The sequence below is a fragment of the Silurus aristotelis genome, assembly GCF_946808225.1.
Source record: "Silurus aristotelis genome assembly, chromosome: 24".
Taxonomy (NCBI): domain Eukaryota; kingdom Metazoa; phylum Chordata; class Actinopteri; order Siluriformes; family Siluridae; genus Silurus; species Silurus aristotelis.
This window is the reverse complement of record NC_139597.1, coordinates 10,499,739-10,521,235: the sequence shown is the minus strand read 5'-3', so window position 1 is coordinate 10,521,235 and position 21,497 is coordinate 10,499,739. Positions and strand designations below refer to the sequence as shown.

The 21,497-nt window shown below is 39.1% G+C and overlaps 2 protein-coding genes across 4 annotated transcripts; one reads left to right on the top strand and one right to left on the bottom strand.

The window, feature by feature from the left end:
* Window positions 1–540: 540 nt before the first annotated feature.
* Window positions 541–10,653, bottom strand: LOC310719065 (uncharacterized protein; the record flags this gene model as incomplete). 2 transcript variants are annotated; one of them, XM_083528379.1, is made up of 9 exons in its annotated part: window positions 541–1,943; window positions 2,530–2,558; window positions 4,625–5,147; window positions 5,259–5,379; window positions 5,467–5,577; window positions 6,894–6,989; window positions 7,115–7,207; window positions 7,328–7,530; window positions 10,404–10,653. In XM_083528379.1, the coding sequence occupies 9 exons, from the start codon at window positions 10,651–10,653 to the stop codon at window positions 709–711; spliced, it is 2,661 nt and encodes an 886-aa protein (XP_083384505.1). In that variant the 3' UTR covers window positions 541–708. The 2 variants fall into 2 exon arrangements, with proteins under 2 accessions (XP_083384505.1, XP_083384506.1); XM_083528380.1 differs by lacking the exon at window positions 10,404–10,653 and adding an exon at window positions 10,247–10,363.
* LOC310719039 (uncharacterized protein) lies at window positions 10,600–21,049 on the top strand. Of its 2 annotated transcripts, none has more exons than XM_083528310.1 (9): window positions 10,600–10,724; window positions 12,481–12,674; window positions 13,896–14,000; window positions 14,335–14,430; window positions 14,584–14,676; window positions 17,041–17,161; window positions 17,263–17,917; window positions 18,057–18,115; window positions 18,830–21,049. In XM_083528310.1, exons 1-9 carry the CDS (start codon window positions 10,652–10,654, stop codon window positions 20,845–20,847), a joined length of 3,414 nt encoding a protein of 1,137 aa, XP_083384436.1. In that variant the 5' UTR covers window positions 10,600–10,651; the 3' UTR covers window positions 20,848–21,049. The 2 variants fall into 2 exon arrangements, with proteins under 2 accessions (XP_083384436.1, XP_083384435.1); XM_083528309.1 differs by having other exon boundaries at window positions 14,566–14,676.
* Window positions 21,050–21,497: the final 448 nt, after the last annotated feature.

Sequence of the window (21,497 nt, the reverse complement as noted above, 5' to 3'; positions counted from 1 at the left end):
TGAGAAAATGGAAAAATATTGACAAGTCTTTTTACTTTGTACAACATCTGCACATTCACTGAACAAATGAAAGGTCTTATTTAAAATTACATCAATTTTCAGCCTTAAATTAAACAGTTTATTTGTTAAGGGTTTAATTTAAATTCTTTATTCAACTGTCTACCATGAAATAAATCAAATCTAAATATAAAACTATCAAACCCCAATATTTAATTACATTTTCTACACTTTAAAAATGAAAAGGAAGATAAAATAATGAAACAAAAAGATACCAGTTAATCTGTGTGTGAGTGTGTGTATGCATATATATATTTGTTTGTTTTGTTGTTTTTTTAAGGTGAGTGAGAATTTGTTCATGTATAATCAACTCATGTCATGGACAGAATAGAGGGTAAATCAAAACCAGGTTCTGAACAAGGGTCAGAAATATCTAATTTGAATAAAAAAAAAAAATAATTATGTACATATTCAGCTATTAGCATCTTACAAAATTCTTGTTCCTGAGAGAGTTTAACAGATATTCACACGCACACACGGTACTTTGATAAACTAGAAGCCCAACATTTATTGGTTAATTATATCTGCATTTGGTCAAACAAAACATATAATCAATGTGCTTTTGAAACTTTGCACTGGAATGTCCTTATTTAAAGTACGTACTTCTGTACATTGAACCGATTCTCACGCCGGTCGTTCAGATCGAGGTTACTAATGGCCTGCGCCGTGGCTCTGCATGTGTCTGTTCAAGTGTGTGCGACGTGTGTAGCTCTTTTGGCAGATAGTGCAGGGGAAAGGCTTGACCCCTGAGTGAGTGTACATGTGTTTATTCCAGTCGTATCTCCGTATGAAGGTCTTGCCACACTGAGTGCAGGAGTAAGGGCGCTCTCCTGTGTGAACACGCTTGTGAGCCGTCAGGTGGCTTGACACCACAAATCTTTTATTGCAGATGCTGCAGCAGTAGGGCTTCTCGCCAGTGTGACTGCGTTCATGCACTTGCAGCTCTCCGGCAGAGATGAAGCCTTTCCCACAATGACGGCACAAGTACGGCTTCTCGCCAGTATGGATCCGTACGTGGATGTTCAGGTTGCCCAGCAGTGAAAAGCATTTCCCGCAGTGAGGGCACATGTGTGGCCGCTCGCCCGAGTGACACCTCATGTGTGATTTCAGCTGGACCTTGCTGAAGAAGCGCTTGCCACACTGTGTGCAGAGGTATGGCTTGTCCCCCGTGTGGTTGGAGAGATGCGCAAGCAGACTGTGGTGCAGAGCGAAACACTTCCCGCACTGGTCGCACTGATGGGGTCTGTATTCGGGGTGAGTTTTCAGGTGTACTCTCAGATCGCTCAGCAGGACAAACGACTCGTCGCAGAAGCGACACTTTCCTGGTTCGCGTTCCTTTCGCAAAGGCTGCTTGGATTTATCCGTATGGACCCTCTGGTGCAGCACCCTGCCACGATATGAGCCGAAAGTCATGTCGCACTTGTCACAGGTGTAAACACCGTTTACTGCAGGACCCATATGCTCTCGTCTGTGAGCCACCAAGCCTGTGAGACTCCGGAATACCTTTCCACACTCTGGGCATTTGTGTGTGCAGACCACCTTGTGTGCCTGCTGGTGTTTGTACCAGTTCGAAAGAGACCTGAAGCCTGCTCCACACTTGATGCATTTGTACGTCCTCATACGACAGCCTCTCTGCCGATGTAGAGCCAGGAGTTTCGAATCTCTGAAGAGTTGCCCACATTCACTACACTTGAACGAAGCAGCGAGTCTGTGACTCTCTTGGTGTTTATGGAGCTCGGAGCGATACGCAAAACGCTTGCCACATTTTAGACACTTGTGTAAAAGCCTGCCGAAGAGGTAAGAACTCTTTACAGGTATCTTTTGGGAGTCGACTGCGATTGGATTGCTGGGAGACTGCTCCGATCCTAGTTCCTCAGTAGTTACCTCTGCAAAAAAACAAAGAAGGATTTATAACAAAACAGCTTAACGGCCAAACACACGAACGACACTGGCAACAGTAACCCTAACCCGATTCAAATATTTAATCATGATTAAAAGCAACTTAATCTCACATTTTTAATAATCTAATCAACATATGCCTTAATGCACATGTATGTTTATTATTAATGAAACCAAACTCAGACAGCATGAAAACAAAATATGTAAAGTAATTATCATGTTATAAATTATGTAAATCAAGACACCAAACAAAACTTTTGCTATGTTTCCACACGGACTGTTTTATTTGCCGGATGTGTGCTTCATGGCGGAATGGTGCTGATTTGAGACTTGGTGAATCAGTTAAACAGAAGTTTAGTGATAAAAAATTGTTTTTTTCGGTTTGACGTTGTGAAGAAATGTGTGTTGCGTTAAAGGTTTTAATTTCGCGTTTACATGTATTTAAATTTTTTTTTTTTATGTCAAACAGAAATACGAGCGGCATTAATTACACGTTATTTAAATCTGTGCAGTTTAAATTAATTTGCGTTAACGCATAACTTTTGAAAGCTCTGGTAACAGTTCAGCACTCACCTCCCTGAGCTGCTTCTTCCAAAACAGTCCTGCAAAAAGAAAAAACACAGGACTCAATATTGATAAAGAAAAACTTATATATATATACACATAATTCATTAGAATATCATTGAAAAGTTCGTTTATTTCAGCAGTTCGTAAAACTCATTGTATAGATTCATTACACAAGGACATTTATATCAAGGGATTATTTCTGATGATTATAGTGTGCAGCTGATTAAAACCCAAAATACAGTATCTTGGAAAATTTGAATATTACTTAAGACAAATTAAATAAATATTAAATAATTTGAAATGTATGAACATGTACAGCACTCAATACTCGCTCCCTTTGCATGAATTACTGCAGCAATGCGGTGTGGCATGGAGGCGATCAGTGAGTGGGACTGCTGAAGTGTTATGGAAGCCAAGGTTACTCTGATAGGGGCCTTTAGGTCAGGCGAGTTTGCTGGCCAATCAAGCACAAGGATACCATGGTCCTTAAACCAGGTATTAATACTTTTGGCAAGTCCTTCTGGAAAATGAAATCAGTATCTCCATAAAGCTGGTCAGCAGAGGGAAGCATGAAGGAGTTCTAAAACTTCCTGGTAGACGGTTGTGCTGACCGTGGACCTGATAAAACACAGTGAACCAACACCAGCAGATGACATGTCTCCCCAAACCACCACTGGCCGTACAAACTTTACACTGGACCACAAGCAACTTGGATTCTGTGCCTCTCCTCTCTTCTTCCAGACTCTGGGACCTTGATTTCCAAATTAGAAGCAAAATCACTTTCATCTGAAAAGTTTCCACTTTGGCCCACTGAGCAACAGTCCAGTCTTTTTTGTCTGTAGCCCAGGAAAGACACCTCTGACATCTCTGGTTCAGGAGTGGCTTGACACAAGGAATGTGACATTTGGTGGCCATGTCTTGGATACGTCTGTACACGTTGAAGCACTGACTCCAGCTGGAGTCCACCCCGTGTGAATCTTCTATAAATTCTTGAATGGGCTTCGTTTCTACCACATTTTAGCCTTCCTTTCAACTTTCCATTAATGTGCTTGGATACAGCACTCTGAACAGCAGCTTCTTTAGCAATGACCTTTTGTATTAGTGATCGTCTTCTGGACAACTGTCCAGTCAGCAGTCTTCCCCTATGATTGAGTATCCTGAACCAGAACGAAACACCATTTAAAGGCTCAGGAAAATCCTGCTGGTGTTTTGAGTTAATTAACTGTTTAGAGTGCGACAACTATGAGTCTCCAATATTGAACTTTTCACAAAATCTTCTAAAATACAACATTTTGCGTTTTTTATCAGATGTAAGCCATAATCATCAAAAATTTAAACAAAATAAACATTTGTATATTAGGGTGTGACCGCAATTTTGTTTATTCTCCGCCTTGCACTTTAAACGCAGTCACCATTTATGTTTAATATATATATATATTTTTTTCTCATCAAACTTAAAACCATACACACCAATGCCAGGTGTATAAAGAAAAAAGAAGAAACTAGAGTTAGCGCAGTGTCACTGTAGCTACTCACTCCAAACCGGAAATACGAAATACGATTTGTATTGCGTTGTAAAACTCCGCATTTTTTATTTTCACGACAGTCTAGCGATATGGATTCTTTGGTGTTTGCTTCAAGAATTTATCTAAAAAGGAGGAAATCCAGAGAATTCCACATCGGAAGGAATAAAGACATTGGTAAATGTAAAACACACATCTGTATTACAAAAATGGGGTCTAACAAATGTAAAAAATTTTATCAAAACATTGAATTAATTAGATTTAGAATTAAATATATTAAATTTCCCTTATTTTCTATTGAATATTAAACATTTTATATATTATTTAACCAAGAAGGCCTTTTATTTAAAATTGTTTGAAATAATTTAACTGTTGATGTTTACAAATGTTAATAATAATAAACTGTGTTAATAAAAAAAACTCCAAGCAATTTTATGTTTTGCATTTTTTCCCCTTAAACGTACCAAAATTAAACCGAACCTTGACTTAAAAACCGAGGTACCCACCGAACCGTGAATTTTGCATACCGAAACACCCCTAAAATATATTTTATACATATATTAAATTGGGTAACTTACTGCTGTGGATCACACTGGTCGGTTATCCCCTCCTCATCACTCCCTGTGTTTGACTGTGGTACCTCCAGTGGTTGAGTGATCTTTGTATTTGCAACTCTGGGAATCACAGTTTGCTGATCTGCTGCAATATCGTCTGCTGCAGGTGCTGCTTCAGATAAAACACTTTCTGTTCCATCAGTAGTTTTTAATTCTGAGTCGACCCCTGTGCTCTGGAGACTTCCAGCCACCTCAACTGATATGTCAGTCTCCTTCTCTAAATGTTTAATTGCCTCCTTGATCTCTCTCTCAAAGGTCTGTCTCTCTGAATCTTCCTCCATTACACCATCGTTTGCGCTGACATATTCTGCGACTACGGTTTCATCGAGAGCTGAGCTGATATCTTCTTCCTGGACACCATCATCCTGTACACACTCCCCGTCCATATCCTGAGACCCCTGGGAGGGGGGTTGTGTTTGGGTGGTAATAACCATGTCAGTTAGGGACAATGAGGAGAGGATTCGGTCCTCCACAATTGATGGGAGTGCTAAAATAAGTAAACGCATACACACAAACAAAACATTAATACTCGAAGAAAGAGAGTGGCAAATAAAAAATCCATATTTATATCAGTTGTAATTCACAGAATAAACCTTACCGTTATCCTCCAACGTCCCACAAATGCCGATTTGCATCAAAGGTATTAAACTTTCTGTTCTACAAACAGACTCCAGGTACTCATTCCATTCCCAGGGGCAGGTGCTGAGCCAAGAAGAAGTCTGAAAAACAATACCAAATGTTTTAAACTTTTGAAGCCCAAGAGCAATGAAGTGTGGAATGCAAACTTCTTGCAATCACGTTCCTACCTGCTTGAAGCTGGGAACTGGCAGCAGCTGCTCCAGTCTTGAAAGGAAATGGCCAACCAGGACCTGCAGCGCTTGATCAAATTCTGGCCCATACTCATGTGGGAACACCTCCTAGAACACACACATTATAATACAGTACAATGACTTCAATATTTTTCAAAGCAGTGCACCTGAAATACAGGTTGAGAGTAGGGCTGTAATGGATCCTCAAGTAATTCAATTACAATAATTTGCCTCGATGCTTCATTTAGTCCATTTAACTACACCCAGAGCACTGTGTTTCCCACGGATCATTATTACTGATGCACCACCTGCTAAACTGTGGAGCGCTCTGGACAGGTAACACAGAAGATGCTGCAGAATGAAAAATGGAGGAATGAGGATAAAACAGTGAAGGGCGAGGAGAAGATTTGGGCCAAAGAAAATGCCAGAAAGTTTCCAAACTTTGGGATCATTTCAAACTAAAACAAAGAAAACACAGTACAGTGCAGTTACTGTTTTAAAGAATCTGAAATCGATGTTTATATTTTTATTTATATACAGTGCACTCAAATTGTCTCTGGGCAGTGGCCGTGTGGAGCAGGTAGCGGAGCGCGTTTTTAAAGCTGGCAATAAACACAGTAATTTAGTGTGTGGAAAATTTCATGCAGCTTTTCCAAACACAAGAAAACCACATCATGATACTGTGTGGGATTCAATCAATAAATACATGAGTGAGAATAATTGAGGTTCATTAAAAAGAATATTTTCCTACAAATTACTCTACATGGAACACTGTATTTTCATTTTGATGTAATATGACAATTACATGCACTAAATGGGTTTGAATTTTAACTAAATTTAGTTTTCACCAATATTCTTGTGTGATTTTAGCAATAATGTACAAATGTACCGTTTTATAAAAAGGAAACAAATTACTTTAAGAAACCTGTCTTCTTTTCTCTCTCTTATTTTGTATTGCTCTGTAACAAAGAAAAATACTTCTCATCCAATTAATCGATGGAATAATAGTTAGAATACTAAAATAATCGATAGCAGCAGCCCTCATTTACATTCTAAATTAATTAAGTACTTCACATAAGAAAAGATTTTAAAAAAGCTATTCACACAGCGACGTTAACAATTATGTGCCCTCAAACAGATCATTTATTATAAAAAATAAATGTAGGTAATTACTTAGCAATTCTCAAATTAACAAGTGATTATAGTATTTATGACCCTATTTATTTTTTTGTATCTTAATATCAAAAAGCACGGAACATTTAGTTCCAGGTCACACAGAAAGAATAAAACAAAGTTTTATTTAAATTTTACTAACCAATTTTTTAAATGAACAATTTCTTTGACTTTATTATTGTAAATGATTGTACTATTCATTATAAACAGAACGGTAAGGTCAAGTGTGAGAGAACGTGTCAGATACCGACCTGAAAGAAATATTCCTTTTTGGCAGGATCCTCCAGCAGACCCAGCACAAGTGTCAGAAGGTTTGCCTGTAAAAGATCTGCCTCTGTATCAATTCCCTAAAACCACAACGAGGAATGTGTTAGAATGAGCAAAACAAGTACAACGTAAACAAACAAACATGATTTCAGTGATCACAAAAATGAAGCTACAAACAAAACATTTAGTCATATACACCGCTTACCTTTGACGAATGAGACGTTTGAATCCTCTTTATGTGTGTCTTCACTGTCTCGAGGTCTGCTGGCAGTTCACCTCGGCACATCTCAAGAATCATCTAAAAGGGAAAAAAAACAACAGCATATAGAACATCTGTCTCTTCTTGAACACCACACCTCTGCTCGGCCCTGGTTTGTGCAATAATCTATACTCTGCTGCAGAGTCCTCCTGTGCTCACCTTTGCTCTGAGTCCCATTACCAATGTGGCCTTCTGTCTGCTGGTCAAGACCTCTGGGACAAGCCTTGTGACTAAAGAAACAAATTCTTCTAGTTTTCCATAATGCTCCAGATGTTGCTGTTGGGCAATTTTCCACATAAAGGCAGACATAAGCCTTAAAGGTGGAACCAGTAAGCGCAGGGAGGAAATTGGTGGGACAGAACCTAAGGAAAGAGATGAAAACAATGTTATTTCCCTGTATGGAGTAGAGGCAGTGTAAACTGATGTTCACTAGAAACACAAACATTACCATACTGTATACCATGTGACACTGTGTTCCGTCTAAATTTAGTAGGGCGAGTATCACGCGTCTAAATCTCGCGAGAACACACGCAGTTATGATTGGAAAAGTAATATACGTTTAAAAGGTACGGTCTTCTCTCGCCATAAAACTATACGCACGTGCGGTATGTTTGGGGCTTAAAATTTCAACATTTCACGCGGTTTAAAACCCCGTCCACTGATCAATGACTTGATACATTACTTGTCCATATTCACGGAGCGGCTCGCTGATTGGACAACACAGAGCGGCGGGATAACCGCTGCAACCGGACGTCAAACAGAATATGGTTAAATATCCCTCACCCGACCCTGTGGCTTTTTTCAGCCACTTGATGTTTTTATTCGCTGATAACTTTACATGTGTTTCAGCTAATGAAAAGATTTTTTGTAAGAAAATTACTTCTGCAAAAAATTTTTTAAAAATGATGCATCAGCAGTTTTCAATGTAGAAAGAATACACCACTTCATGATGATCGGGCTGAAAAAAGCCACTATGTTTAAGTGCTTTAAAAATATATCAGATCAATATTTCTTTCCACTTTTTTCACTTAAGTCTGTTAATCAACCTCAGTTCTGATCAAAACTACAAAAAAAAAATTTTTTTATCCAGGATTTTTTATTTTTAATTGGCAATTAAATTAGTGACGTCACAGAAATGGGAAAAAACACAAACATTTTATATAAAAAGTAATTGTAAACTGGATTTTTTTTAACCATTTATCACAGGCTTGGATGTGTCATCATCACAGGCTAGGATGTGTCAAAGATTGGGAAAAAATTGACTTTTATGCATGGTTAGTTTTTTTGCAGCATCAGTTTAAATTATTTTGATGATTTTTCCCCATTGACTCCCATTATAACGACATTTTTTTAATTGCTCCAAAATTACATTTTATATGCATGCATTTTTTTAAATCATTTTTGCCACTCTTTTTAAACAAGTTATATTTGCGTTTTTTTACTGTTGACAGGCAGGTTTCGCCAAGAGACCATGAAATAGAGCTGTGGAAGGAAATCTTAGTTTCCGCAATTTCCGCACACACGAAAGCACGCGCGCGCACACACACACACACACGCGGAACACACGTGCAAACTCATAAAAACACACCCAACACACAAACACTAGAAAATTGCAAACGAAAACAGAAAAATGGGAAAATGAATGGAAATCGCCATAGGACGCGAATCGTCAATGCGGAAACTAAAATTTCTTTCCACAGCTCTATTTCATGGTCTCTTGGCGAAACCTGCCTGTCAACAGTAAAAAACGCAAATATAACTTGTTTAAAAAGAGTGGCAAAAATTATTTTAAAAAAAATGCATGCATATAAAATGTAATTTTGGAGCAATTAAAAAAATGTCGTTATAATGGGAGTCAATAGGGAAAAATCATCAAAATAATTTAAACTGATGCTGCAAAAAAAATAACCATGCATAAAAGTCAATTTTTTCCCAATCTTTGACACATCCTAGCCTGTGATGAATGGAAAAAAAAAATCCAGTTTACAATTACTTTTTATATAAAATATATATGTGTTTTTTCCCTTTTTGTGACGTCACAAATTTAATTGGCAATTAAAAATTTTAAATTCTGGATAAAAAAATTTTTTTTGTAGTTTTGATCAGAACTAAGTTTGATTAACAGACTTAAGTGAAAAAAGTGGAAAGAAATATTGATCTGATATATTTTTACAGCACTTAAACTTTTTTTCAGCCCAACGGTGGATTCTGGAAGGCTGGATAAGGGATATAAATAAAAAAACAAAAAACTAATTGTATCATCGGAGTTGCCGAAATAGACAAGAACCACTAAAAATGATGCATTTATGTTTAGTGAACAATTTAAAAAAATTGTATTAAAGTATTAAAGCAATATTAAAACTCGTAACATGGTATACTTGAAATTAGCACACGTACACCACATTATATGTGCGCTTCAAAAACGCAGTACTGTAGAGACCACAGGTGCGCATGCGCGAAAACACCAAGGCGTGTTCCTGTTTTCTACCCGTATTTCGGCGGCCGCGTCTTCCTCTGCACTACGATTGGTTTAAATTCTCGCACTTGAGCACCGCAAGCCAATCACGATTAAGTATGACCAACTAGCCCCGTCGAGGGGGGCGGGACATGTCAGAAAACGGACAAGAACCGACAATGTTGATAAAATAAATAAAAACGACCGAATTCGATTATTATAAGGCGGGATTGTGTGATTATTCGATATTATTAGGCGTTCGGGGTAATAATAAGAGCTCGTTCAAGCCTCAAGTGAGACCAACACAATCAGAGAGCGCAGGGTTCAAAGCAGTAGGCCTTGTTTCAAACCAGTCCCTCGCCACTTCGCCTCCGCTGCAAGGGACACTTGTATTCAGGTTTCAGCGCCAAATAAAAGTGAATTTGGCAGCATAAGATTGGAGACGAGCCCCGAGCCCGCGCTCTGCTCCTCTCGACGGCATTTGCAGGACCGAGTCTGCCCTCTAACCCTCTGTTAGTCCAATAGAGTTTCTCTTCTAACGATTTATCAGATAATACACATACTTAAAAGCTACAAACAGTCGTTCATGATCAACAGTGGGGAAAAAACACAACACAAAGTACCAAACACACTGCTCCAACCAGCACCGCTAGCTTCTAGGCTAACTGAGCGTCAGGTGCGCTCCAAGCTACAGCGTTCACTGCATATCTTACACGCCCCGCGAGCACACCGTCATTGAAACCATCTCCACGGCTCTTCGAGGAACCCAATAACTCCTACCCATCATGGTGCTGCAGGACAACCGCCGATTTTTCGCTCCGACGTCCTGGTTTCTCTCTGGCTGTCGCGCTGAATTGTTGCACGGCTGTGAGACAGTTACTGCGCATGCGCCCCGAGGCACCAAGTCGAACCCTACCGAACGTAGGGAGCGGAATTTGTGATTCGACTCGACAAAATGGCGGCCGGTTCGAGAGCAGCGCACTATATAGTGAATAAGGGTGTGGTTTCGGACGTAGCCGCAAGACAACATGGCGCATGCAGACGAGGGCGAAGGCGGAGTTTTTGAGACAAGGCCTCAAATGTCAGTGCTGCAGAAACAAGGTGAATTTTACCCGTTGTTGGGGATAAACATGCGCGTTGTGGTGTTTTGTGTTATTATTATACACTGAATATAGTGTAAAGATGCACATGGATGAATAAAAGTGGTGTTTATTACACATTCCTTGAACTCTTGACCTGGGGTTTAAGTAAAGATATATTTCAGAACTTCTCAGATTTTTTTTTTACTTTTTTTGTCATCATGTATACGTATTTATACATATGTATATGTATTTATATGTATATACATATAGGCTGAATCTACATTTAATGAGTGAATATAAAAGTGTGAATTGGCTGAATGTTTGGAGAAATTGACACTTCATAATGCAATTGAAACTTGCCTTTTGGATCTTTCTCTGTGTTTTCCTAACCTTTTATGATAATGATGCCCACAGTTGACCTTAACCATTAAAAAAACCAGCATGATTATGGTGCCAAGTTTTCCTGACCTTGACTACTCAGTAACACTGCGCACACGCACACGCGCGCGCGCAAAATCAACTTAAACACTATAAAAGCATCATTAAAAGCAGCACCAGTATTGTGCATCTGTGCAAAGGCAGAGCAGTTAATTAAACGATTAATAAGATTGATCAACAATATCCACTTAACCTTATTTTACATGATTTGCTTATACTTGTATTTACTTTGCTTTGGATATACTGATTAGATAGCTTTATATATTTTATGAAAACAAATGAGAAATGCTTAGAAACCATGTTTAAAACGCGCGCGCGCGCGCACACACACACACACACATAGAGGCACATAGTTAAGCTCATAGAATGGGGTGGGCAATTAATTTTTACAAGGGGCCACATGAGAAACCTGAATTGTGTCAGAGGGCCACACGAACGATAATATTTTAGGGATGCACCGAAATGAAAATTAAATTCAAAAGTGAATGAAATCCATAATTTTGTGTGTTATGCCTTTTGCCTTGGCACCATCACTGGAAACTTTCTTGCCTTTTCAAAAACGTCCTCTACAGACGGAGTGCGCATGCTCGGATTGACTTTACTTTTCTGCGCCGCGTTCTTCTCATATTTAGAATGGCAATCGGGATGTTTGGATTTCAGGTTATAAATTAAACCCGACTTGGAGAAACTCTTTGCAGATACACCCCCTCTTGAAATTTCAGCATTGCATGTTTTGCAATCTCTCTCCGCACACCGCAGACATGTTGCTCTTATCCAGATAACCGTGTGCTGCTGCGCTTTTTTATTGCGTCATTACAATTGTGTTTCTGCCGTGTTGTTTTGGTGATTTAGGTATTTCAGAAATTTTTCGGTGTATCCCTGTAATTTATGATTGGCCTCACGCGGGCCGGACAGGGACGTACAAAGGGCCGGATGTAGTTTGCCCAGGTCTGTCATAGATAGATATTGAATACTTCTGATGTCCTGTAGAGTGTCATGTTGCTCCACGCCTGCAGGGGGCGCTGACTACAATCTGAAACTCACTCCGGTAAACAATACTGAAACGGAATAAACACAGAGTGAGAATGTATAATGAAAGACTTTCTAAAGTATTTTCTCACCGCCTTATTGCACGTTTCGGTGTCAGGAATGAAGATAAATTAACAGAATAAAGATGCAGGCTCGGGAAGAAGGTAAATGAATTGTTTTCTTTCTGTGTTTTGGTGGTGTGTGTATATACACACTGTGTGAATACTGACATCATTACTGAAATACAGTGTGTGTGCGTGTGTGTGTTACATCTAAAATCAGTGTCTCTACTCTGTGTCTGTGTTTAGGTAGTGCGTTGTTTCTGCGCTCTCTGCTTTCTCCTCTCAGACTGCTCTCTGCTGCCATGTGGCACATGATCCAGCAGGAAGCAGTCCTACACTATGGCATGCTGGAGGAGGTTGTGTCTCTCATCACAGATACTGTCCCTGATCTGCTGAGCTACAGACAGAAGGCCCAGCTCACTATGGGCCTCAGAGCAAAGGTGAGAGAAACACTACTGCCTGACATTCTGGAGAAGTCTTCTTCTTTTTCTTTCGTCTGCTCCGTCTCCATACCCCCTGTCCTCTACATCTGCCTTTTTCAACCCAACTACCTGCATGGCATCCTTCACCACATCCATAATCCTCCTTCTTTGTCTTCCTCTTTTCCTCCTTCCTGGTGACTCCATTCTCAGCATTCTCCTACTGAAAAACCCCGTGTCCCTCCTCTGCACATGTTCAAACCATCTCAATCTCGCCTCCCTCACCTTGTCTCCAAAACGTCCTGCATGCGCTGTCCCACTAATAAACTAATTTCTAATCCTGTTCATCCTCGTCACTCGAAAATCTCAACATCTTCAGCTCTGCTACCTCCAGCTCCACCTCCTGTCTTTTACTCAATGCCACTGTCTCTAAACCATACATCATCTCAGGTCTCACCACAGTCCTATAAACTTTCCCTTTCACTCTCACAGATACTATTCTATCACAAATTACTCCTGCCACTCTTCTCCAACTGCACTCTCTTCTTCACTTCTCCAACACACTCTCCATTACTTTGCACTGTTGACCCCAAGTACCTGAACTCCTCCACCTTCTCCGCCTCTTCTTCCTGCAACCGCACCACTCCACTGCCCTCCCTCTCATTCACACACATGTACTCTGTCTTACTCCTACTGACTTTCATTCCTCTTCTCTCCAGCACATACCTCCACCTCTCCAGGATCTTCTCAACCTGCTCCTTACTCTCACCACAAATCACAATATCATCCACAAACATCATAGTCCATGAAAACTCCTGTCACATTCTGCAGAAGTAAAATCTAATAAACACTGATTTATATGTGTCGCAATGTACATCCTTTCATTCAGGCGGAATCTAGTCAGCACCTGCTCACCAAAACTGGACATTTAAATACATAAATAAACCTTTGTAACATTTATGCCAATTTGGTAGATGCTCTTATCCAATATGAGACTTACAGTTATCTTTTTTTTTTTTTTTTTTTTTTACATGTATGACATTTGTCAGAAGCCCTTATCCAGAGCAACGTATATTTATCTCATTCATAAAACTGAGCAGCTATGGGTTGAAGGGCCCTGCCCAGGGGCCCAGGAGCCCAGGAGTGGCAGCTTGAAGATGAAGTGTGAATTTATAAGCTCTGTCATAACATGGGGGAAAGGAGTATTAAAACATTGGTCTCTTTTTTTTTTGTGTGTGTCAGCTTGTTCTGGAGTTATGTGGAATGGGGTCTCCAACTGATCCAGACTCAATCCAGGCTCATTTACAGCGGATCGAGACACTTGTTGCACTTCACAAGGAAATGGAGGTGAAGCATTTGTTATTCAGGCTTCATGTCATGCTGTTTATTTTTGTAATTTGTGCAGTGATTCTTGTAACACATTTAAACAGGGTGAATACAATGTGTTACGTAACACCAGATGAAAAAGCCATAGCAAAAAACAAAATGCGATTTTACACACAGTGTAGTCAGTCAACCATGATATGTTTAGTGAATGAACTGTTTCCTATGTGTTTTTAAGAAGCTGCACTGAAAAGCTTTCAGCCACCAGTTTGCATTGTACAAGCTAATTATTCTCAATGTGTCATGAGTCTGTGTTGTAGTCTGGTATTTTTTTTATCTTTTCGTTTCTCCCTTACAGTCAGGTGATCCCCAAGTGGAAGAATCTGGAGCTAACTTTGTGGCGCTGATGCAGATTTTAATGAAGGACCCAGCTGAGAGAAGTATCTTCTTTAAGGTCAGAAGTTTTCATTATCACAGCTTCTGTAATATTAAATATTTATACAGCCTTCTTTGTACAAGACTAATTTCTGAATGTACACTTTTTGAGCATATCGAAAAATATCTTGAATTAATTATTTCCTTTGTAAAGGATGTGTATCCCTCACAGTATGGTGAGAAGTTCAATACGGCATTACAGAAGCTGATGCGGTGGTTCCTGTCTAGACTAGAAAATGCTTTCCCTCAGCCTACCATAGAGGAGGTATGAAGACCATATCATGTTAGTAATATCTAATAGTCGTCAGCGTTTATGAGAGAAGAAAGGTGGGCTAGTCATGTAAAAGAGTACCATCAATGTGTTGCATTAGAGTGTGTTGTGTGGGGTCTGTTTTGTGTTCATTTGTGACAGTGGTCGAAATCACAACCTTATTCACCCTCATTGTTATTGAGTACATTTTTTTTTTTATGATCGATTCTTTTTGACAAATCCTTTGAATCGAATGAGTCCAATCCAAATAAGATCTCAAGAACATATAGTGTTATCTTAGAAACGTTGTTCATTGTGGTGTTGGAAAGGCATTAAATGTTCTGTGTATTTTATAAATAGACAAATATTCGTTCACTTGTCGTCAGCAATAGACTGCATTGCACATTATAATTATACACTTGTTCATAACATAATACGTCAATCAAAAATCAATCATTTTACATAGAAGAATTCCTAAAATTTACTAATGACAACTTGGACATAAACCAGAAAAGAGACAGTAGGTATTATAACAGTATGTTCGATAACAAATAAATAAGCAGAGGAACACTTTTTTTTTTTTTTTTGTCATTACTGACTTATACATTCTAATTACAATTTCATTCTACCATAATTAAATACACTGATCAGGCATAATATTATGATATTATAACATTATGATTGATGAAGTGAATAAAACTTCATATATATGGGATATATTTATTAGACAGCAAGTGAACATTTTCTCCTCAAATTTGTTGATGTGTTAGAAGCAGGAAAAATGGGCAAGCGTGAGGATTTGAGCGAGTTTGACAAGAACCAAATTGTAACATCTAGACGACTGGGTCAGAGCAGCTCCAAAACTGCAGCTCTTGTGGGATGTTCCTGGTCTGCAGTGGTTAGTATCTATCTATCCAAGACAGGAACAGTGGTTAACCAGCGACAGGGTCATAAGCGGCTGAGGCTCACTGATGCACGTGGGGAATGAAGGCTTGTGTGGTTCGATCCAACAGAAGAGCTCCTGTAGCTCAAATTGCTGAGAAGTTAATGGTGTTGATGTTCGACGGGTCAGAAATGTTTTGGCAGCAAAAGGGACCAACACAATATTAGGCAGGTGGTCTTAATGTTATGCCTGATCAGAAGGGGTGTAACAGTACACAAAGTTCACGGGTCAGTACGTACCTCGGTTTTTAAATCGCGGTTCGGTTCAATGTAAGTACGATTAATTATTATTAGTTTTTATTATTAATGTTTGCGATTAGCATTTGAACAGTTTACATTTGTAAAACAATTTTAAGAATGCCTTCTTGGTTAAATATTATATAAAATAATATTTTATAAAAATAGAAAAAATCTAATTAATGCAATACATCTTATTATATTGGTTACATTGAGTAATCAACTAAATCTGCACAAATTAAATTGATTAAATAAGATGAAATAAATGGAAAAAAAATGTAATTAAATAGTTTACAGTTGTTAGAACCCATTTGGTTAATACAGATGTGTGGTTTTTCTTTCCATATAATATTAAATTTTCTAAAGATATGATCTACTGAACTGTTCAACTTATTTCAGCATACTGTTATAAATGTCTTAATTCCTTCTATCCTTCATTCATTCACTTCCTCGATATGTGAAAAGGATTTTTTTTTCCTTTTAAGAGAAATTCTTAAAGTTGGATATAAAGCTCTAAAGAATCCATAGCACTAGCAATAGCTGCTAATCAGGAAGTGGCTAGCGGCTAATGCTAACACTATGGATTTAAGATTTAAGTATTTTTGTTCAACTTTTCATTTCACTGCAAGTTGTATCGTGCATATAACTATTTTTGTGACAAATAAAAAGTCTTGAATCTTGAATCCATGGAGCTAGCGTTATTACTGGTTAGCAGCTCACGCTAGCTCTATTGATTCTTTAGCGTTTTCATGCTCGCACAAAATAAATCTTATTTTCGGTACGGAGTGTGTGAATTCTGTTTGAGTGTGTGGCCACAGTGACACTGCGCTAACTCTCGTTTCTTTTTTTTAATACCCCTGGCATTGTTGTGTATTTTTTCAAGTTTAAAAATAATGTAAAAAATGTGCTTAAAGTGCGAGGCGGAGACTAAACAAACTTGCAGAATGTCACTTTATATGTTCCTAAAGAAACAAAGATTTTAACTATGTTCACATGTAAAAATGATTGCATTTGGTACACGTGTGTACCCTTTACCCAAAGATTTCAGTACGGAAACCGTAATACCCCTCCTAGTCAGTGTACATGGAAAATAAGTAAAATGTTTTAATCTTTAATTAACAGTTTTAAATGAAGAGGCTGGTTGAACATGGTCGGCTTTTAATTGTGTTTTTGTTGTTTTCTGTCTTTGTTTACCTTCAGGCTGCCCATTTGCTCAACACTACACCTACAGTCATGGAGGAATGTGTTCAGTCACTTTCACAACCTGAACAAATAAAAAATGTTCTTAAATACCAAAGAGAAGTCAGTTTAGAGATGAAAGGTTATTACTTTATTATTTTTTCTTACTGAAACTGGATTTTTTTTTTCAAAAGTTTTTTTTCCACCATATATTTAATTGTATCTTTTTATTCTTATTTTTAGAAACTACACAGTTGTGTTCCCCTTCTCCTGATGATTGCATACTAAACTTTCTTGGCAGGCCTCAGTTAGTGCAAACCCCTTCGGACACCCATTCAGAGCCGGTTCTTGAGTATGTCCCTCCATATTGCCAAGAGGTCCAGGTGGAATCATTGGTTATTACCCAATACATTCAGAAAGAACTAGAGACGAGCATATCCGAGATAAATAATGATGGCGTACAATATGATGCGGAAGAGACCAAACAATGTGACCCGGCAGACACTACAAATTCTGCTAAAAGTGCTTATGAAGATATCGACTCTCTCCACTTGCACACTGTGGGCATTGCTTTGGATGAAAGATCAGAAAAGCAAGATCCTGTGGAAGTTGGTGTTGTAGCCATGGAAACTGTTGATGGTGAAGAATCTAAAGAAAAGAAGGAAATGGCAAAGAATCCAAAGGAAACAATAGATTTGGTTAAATTGTACACACTTAAAGAGCCTTTTGGTAAACTAGACAAGCTTGATCTGTGTGATGGACAATTTTCAAAGACTTTTAACCCTAAACCACCGAAAAGAAACCGAGGCCAGCCAAAGAAGCATCCTCAGAATAAAACGACATGCAAGAAGAAGCAGGAAGAGAAAACAGTTGCTGTTCCATGTTCATCAGTAAACAAGTATGCATGTTATAATGCTGCTACTACTACTAAATACATAAATATCATTTATATAGGACTTTTTTTAGACCCATGGTTGCTTTATATATTTTTTTTTTACAAATGTTTGGTGACTGCACTGATTTTGTATTTTATGCAGGCCTACAGGACTCAAAAGTGGTGTCTCCAGCATTGTTGCTGTATCCAAAAAGAATACATGTAAGAAATATTTGATCACTTTGCAGGCTTATTTACACTAACCATTAGATCATAACCATGACTTACAGCTTGGTTCAGATGACTGATATTCTAATAACTGTTGTGCTTCTGCAACACTTTAGTGCCAATAAAAAGGTTGCTCATATAACACGTACACTGTAACCATAATAATGTTGCAGCTTCCGACAATTGTACCAGTTAGCTTATCTGCCGGGAGAGATGAACAACAATGATAAGAATGATTTCTTTATTGGATCAACTAATTAGTCCAATCTGTGCTGGTAGTTTAGGACAGAAATGTCTGAAGTGGAAGCAGCCAGAGAGCTCGAGAAGGCTTCACTGATACAGAGCTGCTATAACAATCTTTTGTTCTTTTAAGTGAAAAGTGCAGAAGATAAAAGATATAAAGCTATCAGGCAAATGAGCATCAAAGTTCTTGCCCCATGGCCTGATAAGGAAATTTCTAATTCAATTCACACTCTGATTCAAATCTATGAGTTAATGAGTTTTCATTTGTTTTTACTTCCTGTGCTAAAAAATATCTGCATGTCTAATTAGCGTATGTGTTTTCTAAGAGAATGTTGATGAGATATTGGTCACAAATAAAACAGTTATGATAGACACCATGTTTTTAATATATCTCTGCACAGCACTGTATGTGTTACCATGCTAAATCTAATAAATATGTTTTCAATCCTTCGATTTTTGTTACAGTAGTGAAAGGGGAATCTGGAAAATACGCCTGCTCTCTGTGCTCTTTCCAGGATCCTGAGGAAATCCAGTTGCACCACCACCTCTTTGTTCATCATCCAGAAGAGTACAAGAAAATCTGTGAGGCTGAAGATGGAAAGGACCCTCAGGAGGACAAGAGCACACCTCATGAAATACAGATTATTCCTGCCAATAAGGTTCGGTCCTACAGAGGAGTACCAGTGTGTAAAACATGTCCCACATGCAATAAAACGTTCACTCGAAGCTCAGACATGAGAAGACATCAGGTGTCTCATACAGTGGACCGTCCTTTCATATGCTGGAATTGTGGCAAGACCTTTAGGTACACCTTTGATTTGAGGAGACATCAGCAGTGTGCGCATAAAGATTATGTGGTGGTGTATCAGGGAAGGGGTGAAGCCACAGAGGATGGTAGTGTAGAAATCAAGGTGGACGATTCCAGAGTTGTGCCTCAGGATCTCCACAACTGTAGTGAGAATGCTGAATGTCTAAGTTCAGGATCGGTTATAAGTGCTGGCTCTGGAATTCAGCCCGACTCTATGACATCCACTGAGAGGCTTGATGTGAGTGATGTATCAGAGCCCACACATGGTTTAAAGTCAGTTCAAGTCAACTCGCCCTCAAGACGCCATTTGAGATCCCCTTCAGCTAACCATCCTCATAAATGTTCTCAGTGCGGCAAAGGCTTCAAGTACTCCTACAATCTCAAAAAACACGAGGACGTTTGTGAAGGGAAACGTCAGCACGCAGGTTCCGCACAGTGCCTTTCCAAAGAGCAAGAGTCTGACACATCTGAGCATGGGACAATCGTCTCTGCAGCGCCTACACTTCAAGAAAAAATATGTTTAAATAAGGAGGAACAACAGGAGAGTGCTGCTCAGTTTGATTCGTTTTTGACCTATGGTCAGTGTGAGAAAAAATATAAAGACACTTGCTCTTTAATAACGCACAAGCAGGTTTGTACTAGCACTGAGCAATACTTCAAGTGCATAAAATGTGATGCTTTGTTTAAGACAGTGCTTGATATCCAGAAGCACGCACACATTCACTGGGGTGAGGACCAGCTGCAGTGTTCCCACTGTGGTAAGTACTGCTTGAGTCAGAGTGACCTAGCAAGGCATAAGTTGGTGCACGAGCAGGAGAACAAGCATCCCTGCACTTTGTGCTCCGAGACTCTCGAGCGGCTCGACTCGCTGAGAGAGCACTACCACAGTGTCCATGATTTCAGAGGACCCTATCAGTGTTCCAAGTGTGATAAGACTCACCCAGACCTCAAGGCTATAGTTAAACACATAAAGACGCATAGCGAGGAGCGGCCTTTCCAGTGTTCGCACTGCTCAAAGAGCTTCAAACAGCGCAGCGCCCTCACTGTACATGCAAAAATTCACTCTGGGGACAAGCCTTTCCTCTGTGAGGAGTGTGGGAAGTGTTTCAGCAGCAACATCAGTTTGCAGAGACACTCTGTGTCCCACAAAACGGAAAGACCGTACTCTTGTCCCCAGTGCAAGAACTGCTTTAAAACAAGTTACGCTATGCATAGCCATTTGTTAAAGCATACGACAGGAGCGAGAGTCTCGTGCGAATTCTGCGGGAAGATGTTTTTCCGAGCATCCGCACTGCACCGACACCATCGGACCCACACGGGAGAGAGACCATACAGCTGCCCGAAATGCGGCAAGACCTTCCTGACCAAAGGCGAGGTTGCGAAACACATGCGCTATCATACGGGAGAGCGGCCATTCAGGTGCACACTCTGCTCGAAGACTTTCACACAGACCTGTTACCTGAGCGTCCACATGCGTATACATACAGGAGAGCGACCCTATACGTGCAGCATTTGTAATCGAGCCTTTATTTGCAATACACACTTAAAAAGACACACGCTGGTTCATACGCAAGAAAGGCCGTTTAAATGTGACTGCGGAAAGGCTTTTAATCAGGCACATTCTCTAAAGGTGCACAATAGAACTCCGTGTCAGTTACGGGAGAAATCGATTTAAACTCTCAAGCTTCTGAGTCTTCCATCACAGATACACTAAGACATTTAAAGACCTACAATACATTTTGCATATTAGGTTGTTAAATGTATTCCTGACCTCACCTTTTAAGTTTAGAGCAAAACCCTCTCACCCAAAATAATGAAATGTTTTATTCTATTATACTTTCAGGTCTATATTGAAATCCAATAAAGCTTGAATAACTGAGCAATTTGTTCTTGATGTTTTGAAGGACAAATAAAAAACTCCTTTATTCTGGCTCTTCTGTATTCTGTAGATTTTACAGTAAACTACACAGCAATGTTTACAGAGATATTGAACATAAAGGTATAATCAATGAAAATTATATAATGATACTCAATGTAAATATATGTATAGATGTATGAATTGGTATCACAATGACATTAAAAAATCACTATCACTTTAATGGGCAAATCATATCATTCCTTTGTGTGAGATTTCTGTCAGTAAAAAATAATTCACATACTGAATATATTGAAGGATTTTACTAAGATGATGGTTTTGAGAAAAAATCCTTTCCTGTGTTTTGTGGAAGTTGAAAAGTGCGCTACTTTTACGTTGATATTTTGTGATGGACATCCAGCTCCTGTCATGAGTGTGCACGAGAATAGCCAATCATAGCATAGGAAGAA

Bases quoted from the DNA above. Each gene is read 5' to 3' on its own strand.
- LOC310719039 (XM_083528309.1), top strand. From the start codon at position 10,652: ATGGCGCATGCAGACGAGGGCGAAGGCGGAGTTTTTGAGACAAGGCCT. The intron at 14,677-17,040 runs GTATGAAGACCA...GTTTACCTTCAG, and splicing joins CTCAGCCTACCATAGAGGAG to GCTGCCCATTTGCTCAACAC. The intron at 18,116-18,829 runs GTAAGAAATATT...TTTTTGTTACAG, and splicing joins TGTATCCAAAAAGAATACAT to TAGTGAAAGGGGAATCTGGA.